Genomic DNA, 16587 nt, shown 5'->3' on the forward strand with positions numbered 1-16587 from the left:
GAAAAAATCATCCCTCAGCAAAATCTCTACCGAAGCTCCTATTTTTATATGAGATGGTTGAGTCTTAATCTCTGCTTTAATTTACTGCATTGGAGGTGTGAACGCATGGCTGAGCCTTACGTTCCATAAGTAATGAAGCAGGAGCAAATTCAACAGATGCTCAACGGACCCTGGAAAGTGTGGCATCTAGCCTGGGGGGTATGTGATTTTCACACCAGCGTCAGCTGCCAAATTTCAAACCATGCACGTGGCAGGCAGAAGTAGCAAAGCTGGTGCATACCAAACTTGGAAATGTGTTGCATACATGGCGGGGGAGTAGATCTTATCTTGGGCATTCATTGATTATTAATCAAACCATCAAACAACTAAAAGAGCTTCTCATCCAAGGTTTTACAGACTTGATTTTAAAAATAAAACTGTTTCTCTCCAGAGACCAAATTTTACTCTGCTTTTTATCAGCCAGAAAGGCATATGTTTGAAGCCATGTGCCTGGGTAAATGGGCTTCTCCTTGACTGGAGCTGTAATAATTGATAATGACATCCTCCTATATGCGTCAGTGATTTAGTACCCATAGCACTGTCTCGTATGTAGGTGGTGGTGGGGGGTAGCAACATCATCTTTCAACTACAGATGGAACATCTGGGGCCCAGAGAGGTGACATGATGTATCCAGGCTAGTTAGGAGCTCAGCACCCAGGTCTCTGACTCCTGGAACCTGTTCTTTAAAAACCGTCCTGCATCTTGGTGGACACACCTGTGATGTACAGTGGCCAAAGAGAGGAAGACAGGAAGCTCTGAATCACTCAGAAAACCCCAGTTAGAGCCTCTGAGGTGTCCCCTCCTACTGCTGACCAGTCCATGTCAATGTATCAGGGTCTCAGATGACCACTAATACAAAATTCTTTTTAAATAACTAAAAGTACTGTAAAACTGGCACAGGACAGCACTCAACAGCTGACCAGGTAGCTCAATGTGCTAGAAAATGACAGTCAAGTGCCAGTTGGCAACTCCAGCTGTGGGACACTGAGCAGGTAACTAAACCTTCATAAACCTCAGCTCTGGGGAGTGTGAAAGGTATTCTTGGCCTAGATGACTTCTAATATTCAATAACTCTACTGTATGTCCACACCTAGGCACTCCCCAGGTAATGAACAAACACCAAAGTAATGAAAACACACCAAACATACATCTTGTACGTTTCCTTTCCCTCTTCCACCTAATGTCACAACACCTCTGCCACCGTAGCCCCACCCCACCTGACAAAACACAAAATCTGCTGACACTATCGGCTAGATCATCCGAGCCAGGTCACCTCCTAGTCTCCAGTCTCACATTTAAGTGTAAATGGACCCAAATTTATAATTCCAGGACCTTGGAGACATGCCAACAAATGGAATGAACTCTATTTAAATACAATATACGTACTTTTTAATGATAGAAAGTTTACTACTAAGCTGGAAATTCCTTTGCCAATTATTTCAGGATGTCAGGATAGTCTAGGCAAATGAAGTATTTTATTTACACATGGAACTACTTTTCACTGAAAATTGGACACACAGGTTAACTATAAGACAATCTATGAGACTAGTCTACATCTCTTAGAACATAAATATGGCTTAACTGTGATTTCTTTAAGCATTTCTATATGCATTTTTTTCTGATTGCTGTTAATCATCACAAAGCATGCAGGTCATCCGTACCTTAGAAGAGTCTGAACTTTTCATGTAGGGCTCAGCACCATGGGTGATGCTCCCCTGAAGCACTTTTTCAATTCTAGCCACAAGAAATATATCAGGATGAGGGCACGTGACTGAAAATATTCCCTAGGGAACAAAAGATTTTCTTCCATGAGCAGAATTTACAGCCACATTAAACTAATCCCATCAACATGAAAGATTCTCAAGCAGCCAAGAGCACTGACACAGTACAGCTATTCAGAAGCACCCAGGGCCAAACTGGTTAACTCATCAACAGTTCATCATCTGATCAAAAAGCCTATCTGGTGGAGGAGGCAACTAGCAGAAAGTTTAGAAAAAAGAAATCAAAAACTACTTCTTCTCTTTCAGCTTGCTTTTACTGTCTCATTATATATGCTGTCAATATAATTAACCGTCTCATTTACCCCAGTTGTGCATTACAAAGTTTCATTACGTATTTACAGAGCACGTGCAAAAGAAGCCTTATTGGCATGACCGCTGGGCTCACGCTGCCCCCACCTGCTTCGGATACTGCATGGCGGCTTCGTGAAGGATGTCCTGCAGGGCAGGCGAGCTCTGCCTACCGCCGTTCATCAGAGACGGGGATGTGGTGGCCAGCATCTGCCTCACTGAGAAATGGTTCAGGTCCACGTGGAAATCGGCAGAAATCTTTCGGTTGTATTTTATGTCAAACAGGGATAGAGTAACAAAGAAAGGCTCGACCTGAACAAAACAAAACAATCCAGACCATCACTATGGCTCAAACTGTCAGGAAAAAAGAACGCTGCTATCAGAGAATAAATGACTAGACCTACGTGTGATTGTTGCTATAAATTACTGCTAAAGAGCAATAGCCTCCACACCTGTCCTGTATCACAAACATCCTGTCCAGGCAGCGGAAACAAGCCTCGGCACCTGTACCACAAACATCCTATCCAGGCAGCCGAAACAAGCCTCGGCACCTGTACCACAAACATCCTGTCCAGGCAGCCGAAACAACCCTCGGCACCCTGATCTAACACCGCACCGCCCTGATACCAGGAACTAGGTCTGAATGTCCCAGCTGCATTGCAACAGGCACATCTGAAACCTCTGAATAGGTTTTTTAATCTTTATTTTTTAAAAGGAAAATTACATTTGTAGTGGGTCCTTCTTCATTTTCAGCAACACAGCATTGCAAATTGAAAGATAAATCATTGCACTTGACAAGAATTCTTTTTCCAAACTTTTCTTCAAATGGCTTCACTTCTGGCTCAGCTGATGAGAAGTCTAGCTTCTTTAAAAGAAAATGCAAATATATCAATGTATTATGCTCTCACTAAAAAAAAAAAAGAAAAATCCCATAATAAATGTATCCTAAGGAAATTGCTTAAAATATGGAAATGCTATACACCTTAATTTACTCACAACAGTGTTACTATTTTATACATTTATATAGTATATAATAATGGTCAAATAAATGATGCTGTATCTACTCAATGGATCATTATGCAGAGCTTAAAAATTATTGTTATGAACAACTCAAGTGTCCATCAACAGAAAAACCTATAAGCAAAATGTGGTGTATATATACAATGGAATATTACGCACTCATAAAAAGTGGAGTTCTGACACAAGTTATAACAGGGACGGACCCTGAAAACATTATGCTAAGTGGAACAAGCCAGACATAAAAAGGCAAATATTGTATGCTTCCACATACATGAACTTCTTAAATAGGCAAATTGATAGAGACAGAAAGTAGAATAGAGGTTACTGGGGGTGAGGGGAAGGAGGCATGGTGGGCTGTTGTTTCATGGGTACAGAGTTTCTGTTTGAGAGGATGAAAAAGTTCTGGATATGGATAGTGGTGACAGTTTTACAGTAATGTGAATCTACCTAATGCCAGTGAATAGTACACTTAAAAATGGTTAAAATGGTAGATTTTATATTATGCATATTTCACCACAATAAACAAAAAATCATCAAAAAGCAAATATATATATATATGTGTATATATACGGTTATGAAGTCTGTGAAGAGACATAGAAAAATACTTATGTTTAAAGATAAATGGTTAAAAGAAGTTCTATAAAAAGACCACAAATGAAGAAGAGGAAAATATGGGAGGAAACACAGCAGAACTGTTGGCCCCTCAAAGCAGCCCTATCTGTAGGCAACCCTGGAGGCCCTCCCAAGCCGTGTTTTGGATTTTTTGGGGACACAGATGTGGACCGCATGTACTGCAAGGCTTGTATTTGGAACTGAGCCTGGGCTAGTCAGAAAATATCACAGTCTACTGGTCATCTGTAGCGATGCTTGCTATTTTCTGATGGTGATTTTGGGGGGTAAATTATATATGTTCTTCATGGACTTGAGAGTGTCTTTGGATAAATCAATTTTCAACAATCTATTAAATATCAAATATTCACAATAGTTGTGCTATGGTAATGAGATTACAGGTTGTTTTTATTTTTTCCTCTTTCTCCTGAATTTTCTATATTGTTATACTGCTTGTTATCCAAAGTATATAAATAAGCAAACAAACAAACAAATAATCTAACAAAGGTTTTCTTTCCTTCAACTAGTTTAAATATTAAAATAGTTCTTACCTGAGCATCTGGGTCCAAGTAAAAAAGTTTAACTCTGCTTTCACTTTTCAGCTTGATTTCTGCTTCTCTGGTACTCTGATAACAAGATAAAGAGAAAACAAAAATTACATTGAAAAAACCCTTTTCTTACAGAGATGTCTAAATATGTTTGAAAGCTACCCCATCCTGAAGAGCCAGACTGCCAGACAGCCCTGCCCTCATCTTGGAGGGTCACCTGCATGTCAATGAACAAGGATAGGCTATCCAGTATGTAGCATACAATGTAAGTGCTATGGGGTAAAAAGAGAAGACTTGATCCCTGCCCGTATGAAGCTGATAATCAACTGCAGCCAAAACCAATGCAAAGAAAGCAAAAGAGAATAATTAAGCATTAATATCAAGAAAAGCTTCATAAAGTCATGGAATAGGGGACAAGCCTTGAATGAAGGGGTAGAATTCAGATAGCAAAAAGGAGGAAAGCATGAGCATTTCAGACCAAATGAAAAGGATGAACAGAAAGGATAGATACTGAGAGAGGAAATGAGCCCAAAGGGTAGAAAGGACTTACGGTCCAGCCTGAGACTGAGGGTACAAGCAAAGGAAGAGGAAGGCATGTTTTGGATGGTGGAATAAAGAAAACTGTGGCGTATCTTGAAGGACAGCCATAGGTGTCGGGAGCAAGCAAGGGGAGAATTGCTGATTCACTCAATAAATATTTATGAGCACATATTTTATGTCAAGCTAGGGACACAAACATGAATGAAATGCAGTTCCTATCCCCAAGGAACACCATCTGGGAAGACAGAAAATAAACAGCAATATGAATGGCAAAAGAAATCGTACGTACAGTGAGCTAACCTGCACTAGGGGTGGCCGCCAGGAAAGAGCTCCCAGAGGAAGGCCCATCTTGAAGGACAAGGACATTTGGCCAGAAAAGGAGAGAAGGGCATTCTAAGAGGAGGTACTACAGGTATAAAGGTACGAGTCACACCTGAGCAATGATCAAGTCATTCATTACAACTGAATGATAGTACATGATGAAAAAAGTAGAAAAATGAGTCAGATTTGTATGGTAAGGTCTGGGGATTTCACTCAGAATCCAAAAAATCCTGCAATATTTTAATCAAGGGAATAAAATTACCAGTTCTGCATTTTAGATCCACCCCTCGGGTAGGGCTGAAGGTCCCTAGGAGGTCCACATGGTCTCTCCTGAGTTATCACAACAGGCTCCCAGTCTCACAGCAAGGCCCATAACAAATCCCACCTTCCTAGCTTGGCTGGCCTGCTGACTGGACAATCCACTAATTTGGGAGGAAGAGCAGGTTTGTGGAGAAGATGGTAGAGTCTGGAGGTGCCTGCAGGATTTCTAACCGGAAACATCCAGTAGACAACCAGAGAGATGGGACGTGAGCACAGGGTGGGGAGGAAGGCTGGAGTTACAGACCAGGAGAACATCAGCATAGAGGTGAGGATGCAAGTCTTGGGGGTGGGTGAGAGTCCCTGGGGGAAAGTGTGAAAGCGAGTCTGTGGACAGAAATCCAGGGGCCCCAACACTGAAGGGATGGACAGAAGAAGAGAAGTCATTCAGGGAAAGAGACATGGTGGCAGAGATGGGGGCTGGAGAAGTGGGACATGGGAACAGGGAGAAGAGGGAGCTTCTTAGACATTCACAAGATAGAAGTCATCTCCAGCCACGTTATGCCACACCTGATGCCTCTAAATCTATATGCTGTTCTTCCTGGCAGTCATAGTTCTTAATAGAATGTCCTCTCTCATCTGCTCCTTTGCCCAAAGACCATGAGTCACATCTCAGCACATAATGGGTGGTGACAGCCACAGGGGAGAGGGCGTCTTGTCCTCTCTGCTGGTGGCTTAAAGAGGTCTACTATTACATTTCTAATCACGGCCAATGAGAAATTAAGCATCTTAATTTTCTCAGCCATGTAGTTGTTGTAACAGGTTCTTAGCAATGACCCAAACTCTACCCTGACCATATGTGACAAACCATCTACATCTAGCAGAATGAAATGACCACCAGAATGCCAGCTAAGAAACTGGGTTCTAGTTCTAGTTCAGTTGTTAACTGGCTGCATGAACTTGAGCAAGCCACTTAGCCTCCTTGGACTCTGTTTTCATTTCTGAGTGAAAGTGTTCAACAAGATGATGGCTCGAGTCTTCTTCTACAACAAAGTTTATCTTGATGCTCTCCCTGCAGCTTTAAGGCTTCTGGAGGCTCGGGGCATTCCTACAAACCATCTGCTCATGCTTACAGAGGAAAGGGTATGCCTGTGGCTGGGGACGGGGGTGTGTAGGACAATGTTTTAAATCCATCTTGCCCATCCCCTTATCCTAATTTTTCAAACCAAAAGAGCCAGAACACGTGCATGTAGAATACACTTAACTGAACCCAACGAATTTGCTTTACTTTGTATACAACCCATGGTGTTTCCTAACAAAAACATCAGTACTAGGTGCTGCGAGCCACCACCAACAGTAATACATTCTCCTGAATTTTTGCTTGAGTCCTTCAACAAGAGCAAACGCTATGATCTCAGACACTGGAGCACAGCAATGGGTTCTTAATGTAGATGCATTTCCTCATGTCTTTCTGAAAGATGCTTGTTGACTCAAGTGGAGTAGGAGATGAGAAATGAATAAAGCAAGAAAGACTGCTAAGAGCTCTATATAATTAGAAGACAAACAGAGATGCAGACACATTAACAGAAAAAAAAAAATCAACAACTAGCCAAAATAGACTCAAAGTATCCTGATGTTGCCACTAATATCCAAGGGATATATTCTTCACTAGAAAAACCATTTAATGGAGAAGAAGGGACAACGTTAGATGTAAAAATAACGTGAAAGCTTATAATCCACCTTGCACACACTGACAGCTCTTCTATGAGATAGATGAAAAGCAGGCTCAGCTTCTTAAAGCTCCTCCCATCCTTCCCAAGGCCCAGAGTGCTTTAAACAGATGGGACGCCTGATAAACAGTGTTTGAAAGAATTACCAAGTAAAACCTAGGCAGTAAGAAAATGTGGCTCGGGAAGGGCAGGGCTTTCCCCCAGAGCCAGGGAATAATAAATACTTGAAAGCATCATAATGATAAAAGCAAATATTTGTTGATAATAGCCAACATCTCTATGCTAGATATTATCCTAAGTGCACATTTAAATTTGGTACAAACTTAGGAGGCAAGTCTTATTATTATCCCTGTTTAAGAGAAAAACACTGGGGCTCGAGGGGTAAATACTTTGCCCCAAATTCACAACCCTAAGCAGAAACCTGGCTTCTAACTGAGGCTGTCTGGCTTCAGAGCCCAGATTCTTTAACTATTAGACCAGAAAAAAATAGGTAAAGAATATGAACAGGCAAGTCAGAGAGCAGGAAAACCAAATGGCAAATAAATATACAAAAATATGAAAAATACCACTACTAAAACAGTGGGATACAAATTAAAGCAGTGAAACATCATTTTTCACTCCTCTGGTGAGTATGCAGAGAAATGGGAATATGAATTGTTACAACCTTTTGGGAAAGTAACCTGGCAATATTTAAAGCACTAAAAGCACAATAAACTGTGACCCAGAAATCCCACCTTGGGGAATTCCTCATACAGAAATAAGAGCATGAGTATTTCAGCTTACAAATACGTCATGATGTTTATTGTGCACTGTTTGTATAGGCTAAAAACTGAAAATTATCTAGATGCTCATGAATAGGGAGATGGCTGAAAAAAGTGTTCAGTATCCATATTTGGAAAATTATGCAGCTATGAAAATGAGTGAACTAGATCCTCTATGGCCCCAGGGGGACATCTATGAAAAATTTTTAAGTAATAGAACAAGTTTCAGAGTAATATATATATCATGAGCATATTTTTAAAAATAACTAAAAACACTGCATATGTGTAAATGTTTCCATGAGCAATTGGTTCGGTAAAGAAACAATTATAACAGGTTAATAACATCAGTGCTCTCAGGAATCTGGGGATGGAGGTTGAAGGGAAAAGATGAACTTTTCTTTATACAACTTTGAATATTTTTACTTATTATAGCAAGTACATTTATTTTCACTTAAATTTTAGTAAAGACAATAAAATAAATTCCTGTAATAAGTACTTTCACAGTCTAAGAGCCCACAAAACATAGCTGTAAAATAATATCCCACAGGGCTTCCCTGGTGGCACAGTGGTTGAGAGTCCACCTGCCGATGCAGGGGACGCGGGTTCGTGCCCCGGTCCGGGAAGATCCCACATGCCGTGGAGCGGCTGGGCCCACGAGCCATGGCTGCTGAGCCTGCGTGTCCGGAGCCTGTGCTCCGCGACGGCAGAGGCCACAACAGTGAGAGGCCCACGTACTGAAAAAAAAAAAAAAAAATCCCACAGACTATGCCATCCAGCACTTCTCAAAGTGACAGAGACCAGCTCTGCTCTTAAAATAACCTGTGGTCAGTCCATACCGTAGATGCAGGAAGAACCCAACTGGTTCTTCCCCAAACCCTGTTGCTGGTCCTACCCACTGCCCGTCTAATAATTCAGTATAGAGGAAAATAGAGAGAGAAAAGTGACAATGACAGAGCCACTCTCTACAAAAACGGACACTTCTCAGATACTACAGAAGAGAATGATTTGTCTAAAACAAAGGCTATTCCCCCCCACTCCTGTATTCTCTAAGTTTAATCACTAATGATACACCCTGACAATGTTTTCTTCCTTGTCTTAAGAGGTAGTTATGAACCAAACACTCAAGAGTTTCCAGAAGAACTACCATAAAGTTTAGGCATACCCTGTGTCTTAAGTTTATCTCTGAGCAGGGAAAACAATCGAAGGCCAGAGCATCATATTTTGAGGACAGCTCGTCAGGAAAATACTGTGTTGACTGTTGGCTCATTTAAACAGAATGGGTTGCAAACAGGAAGACTTAGCAAAATCCTTTGAAGCCAGAATACATACTTTTAACTTAAAGAGCTGTCATGATTTGTTTCCACTACTTCCATGATATCTAACTCCCAGGGACCATCATCTCATCCTATGTGTCACAAAGCTATAATAAAGCATTCTAGATAAGGAAGCCCAAGAAATGGAGCGCCAGCTGACCTCACAAACACAACCCTAGCCGGTTCCTTTGTATCATAACACAATGACATAATTTTCTGGATTAGGATACAGAGAAGGAAGCATTTATTACAGATGTGGTTTAAAAATCGCAGAGAAGGTGTCTGTGAAACTGTTTGGGTTCTGACAAGTACTGCTGAACTTGGCCTCCTGATGCTCACTCAACCTCAATGAGACCATAAAGTCTGAGACACCAGACTCTAGCCTGTGTTCAACTGTGGAAGATTTACCAAGAAAGGTAAATTCATTCACTATAAAGAAGTTACAAGGTAACAGAATGGGAGCAATTCTGGTTCAACAGGAACCACATGGGGAGGCCAAATTAAGAGTGAGCAGCTGTTTTTTGAGTACACAAAGAGCTCAAAAATAGAAAAGCTATGGAGGAAAATATAAGGTGGGAGCATGAGGGTTTTCTTCATACTACCTTTACAGGAGGCGATATATATACATACATACATATATATATATTCATTTCAATGTTACCTAAGGTAAATGTAACCAGAAAAAAATATTTATCAAATAAATAGTAGTCGGGTTTACCACATGATCATATTACCCCTTGACACTGTAGGGAAGAAATCAATTAACTAACTTTAACTACAGTTTGTGTTTATTTCATAAAAATGTTTATAAGACTGTGTACTCTGATACTATAAATGCTGTTACGTTTAGAACAAACATATGTTTGGCTCCATTTTAGACAATAGGAGGAAAAGAACAGGTTTTAGGGTATACACAGTATGTCCCCATAAGAAAACAATAGAGATGTTCAGTACTAAATGTACAAGCAACAAAAGGGCCAAGAACATACAAAATATTCTGAAAACCTAATTCCATATCACTCCTACTGTATGTCAAGGGCCCCTCCATCACATTCCACAATAAGACACCAGCTATTTTTGTACTAAAACAACTTCCTGTCGCTCATATCCTGTTTGGTTATGTTTCCGTCACAGTGGAAAACAAAAGCCGGGGCAACAGGATGAATGAAGCAGAAAGAGGAGTTGACCTGAGTGGAGCCTGCCATTAAATTACACCTTTGCCTGCCCCCACTGTTCTAGTCCTTTCTCTGCAATCTGATGTAACTGTGGCCTGATCTCCCCATGGACCTTTCCCTCTTAACTGCCCTCTTAACCTCCTCACCTCGACTAAACTCTCCCTCCTTGCCTAGCTGTGCAACTCGAGCCTCCCTCCCCCTCCCACACGCCCTCCCACCCCTATTCAATCTCACACTCTGGAATCCATTCCTTCTAAAATCAGGATGACCAGGTATCAATCAACCTCCTTCCTTTTTTAACAGGTACAAATGATCCCACCCCAGATACACTGGAGGGGGTTATAAATAGTCAAAACCACTCACACTCGGGGCCCTGGATGATGAAGGGGCTGAAAAGCCAGGCACACTGGTGCCTGAGCCCCTCACACTGCACTTCTGCCACCAAGCAGGCGGACAAGAGGCATCACCAACAGACACCTGCCCCACAAGTGGGATGGCAGCATGCTGGTGAATAACAGCACACCTTAATTTTCTTTTTTTTTCTCTTCGAAAAATTACCTTCTGCACTTTTTCTACCTTCTTAAATTAAAATGGTTTAAAAACACTTGAGAGCTGGGGCGGGGGGGTGGGGGTGGGAAACAACAGTTAAGTCCCTTATAATGCTGCACTTTTTAGGTTCTGACCATGATCCACAGTTAAGAAATACATTTACATCACAACCCAACACACACATACACAAACACACTCACTCTCTTTCTACATATATATATCAACATATGATATATGCATGATATACACATATATCTTAAATAATATCTATCATTATTAAAGGCAGTGCACTTTACTATCCTCTATTCAATTTTATCCATTTTTTTATTCTGGGTCACATAATGTTGAGCTAAAGAAGCCTGACACAAAGAGTCATATGGATGATTCCACTTTTCGGAAGGTCTAGAATAGTCAAAACTAATCTACAGTCATAGAGGTCAAAACAACGAGAATGTCAGCTGGGACGGAGGATACAAGACAGTCTGCTGAGGTGCTGGAAATGTTCTATATGTTGGGGGTTATGTGGGTGCACAAACGTGAAATCAAGCTATACAATTAGGGCCTGAGCATTTTACTCTATATAAGTTCTACTTCAATAAAAAAAGAAGACAAAATTTAAAAGTAAATGAGAAATGGAGATTGAAACCAATTAATTTAATTTAATTTAATTAGACCAATTTAATTACTTTTTACTAACTAAAATAGCTTCAGCTAACTTGGTCATTACCCACCAGTTTGAAAAACATCTTCAAATATGTTTTATAAATATGTATATATATATATTTTTTAAAGAATAAATATATGTGATATATATCTCCTTAGGTCTTAGGATCAAAGAATTCTGAAGGCCAGGTAGTAGTAGGCAGTGAGAGAAGAAAGGAAGGCACAACTCCTGTTTGTCTTCACAAGAAAAAAAAACATTTCTAATTAATCAACATTAAGCTCAAATAATATGAGTCTTCTCCTAGGTATCCACTGTGTTCACCCAGTAAGTGTAGAAAGTTAACTTTTAAAATTCTAGATTGCACTACATATATTATCTGTTTCAACAGAGATTTTGCTTTGAGAAATCATGAACCCCAAAACATAACAAAAAAGCGAATCTCAATGCAAAATATGACACACAGAAGTTCATAACATGAAAGCACAAACACACAAGCTAAACTCTTCCCAGCCTAGAAGGAGGTTACAATGGTAGCACTAAAATTAGCTTTAATAGGCAGGTGCTAAAAAGATACTGTGGTAACAGTCAAGTGCTAAAGAAAAACAATGCTCTAAAGTCCTAGCCAGGGAGGGAGATTTTATATTTTAGAACAGCTATGTTGTCTTAAAGTAAAGGTCAATGTTGAATGCTAGTCTATTTATAATGGTATATAGATAAACCATGTTTTCTATTACAGTGTTTAAGATACGGGTGTGTAGCGTCTCTATTTCACTGTATTCACACACACACACACACACAAGAATAGAAAGGCAATAACAGAGTAAGAATATAAAGGGCCAAAGAAGACAAGGATATTTCTCTCATTTAAAAAGAATTATTCAGGGATGTACACAAGGAGGCAAGTACAAGGATATTCATTGTAGCACTGTTTGTAATAGAAAAAATTGGAAATAATAGAACTGCTAAAATAAAATGCTTACACAATGCAATAAAGGGTATGAATTAGATCTATATACCAACTTGGATGGATCTCAAAAACAAGGCTAATTTAAAAATAAAAACAAGTACAGAATAATATGTTAGCATTTATATAATATGTTAAACGTACAAAACACAGCCACATATTATTATGATAGATATATTGGTAAAGATATGAAAATCAAATGGAAGTATTTCCAGAAAACTCATAATAGTGGTTGTCTCTAGTTGAGGTTGTGGGGGAAGAAGGGAATGGAATACAGATGATGTTTAAAAAAGAATTTCAAGTATAACTGATATTTTTATTTCTTTAAAAAATGTTGAAGCTGAAAAGACAACACAGTAACAGGTGTTGAATCTGGGTGGTGGGAATATGGTTGTTTTGATCTTCGTGCTTTTCAGTAACTTTTTGAGTTTCTCAAGATTATAAAAAACAGGTATAACTTTTTTTTTTTCATTCAGACTGACCCGGGAAAAATTCATATAACTCAGGCAACCCTCTGGTTCAGTAACAAGATTATTACTTATCCATCCTTTTTGGAATTGTCTCTATTAACTTGAATAGGGGAAGAGTATGTGTGAACATATTAAGTAACATGTTACTATGGAAACATTTACCTGTGCACCTTGGTTATTTCTTCAGTACTTCTAATGTGGCATTAAATATTATGTGGGGAAAACAAAGAATAACAAAAAGAGAATACTTTGTAAGGTACTTTCTGGAAAACAGACTCAAATCCGACTTAAGAAGTCAGCCATGTGTTTCACCTCACCAAATGCTGAAGTCAAAAAATAGCAGTAACTACACCATGATTTTAATAATTTACTCTAATGTATTTGTTAATCCTTTCAATATCATTCTATGAAGAGCAGAAGATTTAAGATGATGTTACCTTGGCAAGTTCAGGCAGGTAGCTATCTAAACCGGAAACGGAACCTTCTATTTTGCTTTGTTCATCATCTAAAACAGCAAAACAGATTACCTAAGTCACTCACAGTTGAAAGCATTTTATTTAAAACAAGAGGAGGAAGGCCGTTTCTCTTATGTGCCCTTTCACACAGTGGTTTGCAACTCTGGATACCCAACAGAAACACCTCAGAGCTTTTAAAAAATGCTGATGCCAGGCCCAGTGGTGAGAGCTGAACATTTGATGGCTGGAGCAGCACGGACAGTGTCTAACCAGAACTGTCAAGAGCTATGGACAGCAGCACACATGGCCACACCCACCAGGCACCAGCCCAGGCCAACTAAACCAGAATCTCTGGTGGGACAAAGGAAAGAGTACTTGTTAAAAGTCTCCAGGGACTTCTAAAGCACAGCCAGAGTTGGGAATCACCTGTCCAAGGGCCTGAAATAAAACATGAATTGTCAAGAACATAGCCAGATTTTCCCAACCAATTTAATCTGTGGCTTCTGCCCATCCTAACTTTGACTTGAAAATTCCAAAGGATATGATTAATGATAACAATAAAAACTATAATTAGTATTTGAAGTGCCGACTCTATGCCAGGTACTTGAGATACATTATCTTGTTTAATCTTCCCATTGACCAGCAAGTTCTGTTTTGATTCCCATTTTACAAGAGAGTAATCCAAGGCTCTGAAAACATAAGTGGCTCGCCCAAGGTCTCACGGCTGAAAAATGGTATTGCTGGGACTTGAACTCAGGTACGCCTTTCTGCCTCCAAAGCTGTGATTCTTCTCATTATACAAATGATGTCAGGGTAGGACATTCTACTGGGACAAAATCTTTGCTGACAGGTTATCTCTAAGGAGCTCACGTCTGTCCCACCTCCATGTACCTCTGCAGTAATCTGGCTACTTCCTGTGCCCTCTGGCAAAACAGAAGACACCCGCAGAGTGTGCATGCACCTGGGGAAAGCTATACCTGCCTACCTTCATGAGAGTCTCCGTTTCGCTTTTCTTGCATTGCAGCTTCAAAGTTGAGCTGGAGAATCTTGTTCAGAGTTGTGATCCACTCTTCCATTTCCACTTCACTGTCTGCTGCCAAAAGGTAACTACTTTTGTCCTGCATCTTGAGCTCAAAAGCAAAACGCCTGACTTTGTTGTTCTGAAACAGAAAAAGGGTAAAGAGACACATTTCAGAAGAACTGGAACAGCCTTAAAAATTCTTCTCTTTATTATCTGCTGATGGGTACTATCTCATCGGCATTTCGGACCAAGTTATTTAAAAAGGCAAGCCCCTTCCCAATAAACCCCCATCTGTATCCACCTTCCCTGAATTATTTTCTTCATGGCTTTATTTCCCCATCTGACACATTACACATTTTACATATTTATTTGTTGTCTGTCCCATCCAATGAAATGGAAGCTCTTCAGAGCAGAGATTTCTTTTGTTCAGTGCTACATCCCTATTTCTAGAACACTGCTTGGCAAATAATAGGCTCCTGAAAAATATCTGAATGAATGAAATTTCATTGAAAATTTTCAGTTCCTCTAGCTCCTATCTTTTTTAATGAAGTAGTATGTGGTATCACATTTTAAAAGCAAACCATTATCTATCAATATGTCTGATTTCCTTACCTGGAACTTTCTCATCATTTATGAGGCCCAAAAGGTATTTAGACACCATGTCTACCTTCCTCCAGCTTCCCTCGTGCCTCCAGCTTTTATGCCTGTGAAAGGGTATCTTACTCAAAGTATAAAAACCGCAGTCCATGTGCATTAAATGACGAAGGATGAATGTGCACGAGGCCAGGGTTTCTCCACTTTGGCACTATTGACGCTTGGGGCCAGTAACTGTTATGGGGACCGTCCTGTGCACTGTAGCCTGTTTAGAAGCAGCCTGGCCTTATTCCTTAGATGCCAGTAGCATAGCCCCCCAGTTGTGAAGATCAAAACATGTCTTCAGATATTATCAAACATCCCCTGGTGGGTAAAATCGCCCTGGTGACTGCACTAGATAGAGGTTCAGCTCCGAGGAACATGACACAAGACTCCTGGTACTTACAGGCTGAGGGACGTGACATCACAAATTCCCACCAATGTGCGGCGTCCGAGCAGAGCCTTCGCCCACTAAAATTCTAGCTGGTTAGCCGCAGTCCCTGAGGGGGCTCTCAGTGAATGTCTCGGGGACAGGGTGGCCCTCCCAAAGTCGCCTCTGTGACCTCTGCAGCATGGTTCTCAGGAGAGAACTGCTCCCAGCAGAGCATGCAGACCACTGTGCACAACGCCTCACACCTCGCTTCACAGAAGGAGTCAGAGAAGGGGTCAGAGGCCAGATATGAAAGGAGTTCTCTCCCCTGCACTCCTCACCTACTCATTACTATGAAAGTAAGTTAAAAGTAGGGTGAGCATTAGGCCTTGATGCTGAATTATTCCTCTTTCTGAGCCTCAGTTTCCTTATCTGCAAAATAAGTGTAATCAACTTCAAGGTTCTAAAATACTTTTAGGGCTCAAGATTCGTAACTGGATTCTTTTCAGGTCTAGTTTTAAATTTTAGCATAGGCATTTCTTTGAACTCATAGCATTTAATCAGCTCATATTTTTACAATGTCCAAAAGCAATATTAAAAAAAAAAAACCTGAAATACTTAAGCCTCAACTTTTGGAGGTGAGCTTACAAACAGATGTGGAGATAAAAACAAATTATTTAAACATATTGAAGCCTTAGACACAATTCGTTAAATGTAAAACACCATCAGCCACACCTGCAAAAAGAATATGAAGGAAGGGATGGCCACTGAAGCCAGAACTTTAGATTCCGAAATGTATTCCAGAGACTGAGTGATTGGGGACTCCGTACTGTAAATCACCTATACTCTGCTGAAGACAGGCAACAAAACTCTTATAAAACAAAAGTAATTACTGCTACTTTCCAAATGAGTTGCCAAATATATTTAGTTTTGCTTTAAACATTTTTTTAAAGTCAATGCCAGAAAACTCATCTAAAATGTAACTGAAAAGGTCTCTCAGCTTAAGAATCCAAATGGAACTCCTACTTGGCAATCCCACCCAAGAAGTTACTTCACTGTCATTGACAATTCGCTCTGG

General features: G+C 40.2%; 1 protein-coding gene across 19 annotated transcripts in view; it reads right to left on the reverse strand.

Moving 5' to 3' along the window:
* Window positions 1–16587, reverse strand: part of DOCK9 (dedicator of cytokinesis 9) — a 297694-nt gene that overhangs the window by 119082 nt on the left and 162025 nt on the right. For all 19 annotated transcript variants that reach the window (XM_079902765.1, XM_079902766.1, XM_079902763.1 and 16 more), the window contains exons 8-13: window positions 14471–14645; window positions 13468–13535; window positions 4289–4363; window positions 2833–2973; window positions 2217–2420; window positions 1701–1823 (exon numbers count right to left, since the gene is read on the reverse strand). In XM_079902765.1, coding sequence (XP_079758891.1) covers window positions 1701–1823; window positions 2217–2420; window positions 2833–2973; window positions 4289–4363; window positions 13468–13535; window positions 14471–14645 — 786 coding nt within the window. The remainder of the gene's footprint in view (window positions 1–1700; window positions 1824–2216; window positions 2421–2832; window positions 2974–4288; window positions 4364–13467; window positions 13536–14470; window positions 14646–16587) is intronic.

This window comes from Stenella coeruleoalba (genome assembly GCF_951394435.1).
Source record: "Stenella coeruleoalba genome assembly, chromosome: 18".
Taxonomy (NCBI): domain Eukaryota; kingdom Metazoa; phylum Chordata; class Mammalia; order Artiodactyla; family Delphinidae; genus Stenella; species Stenella coeruleoalba.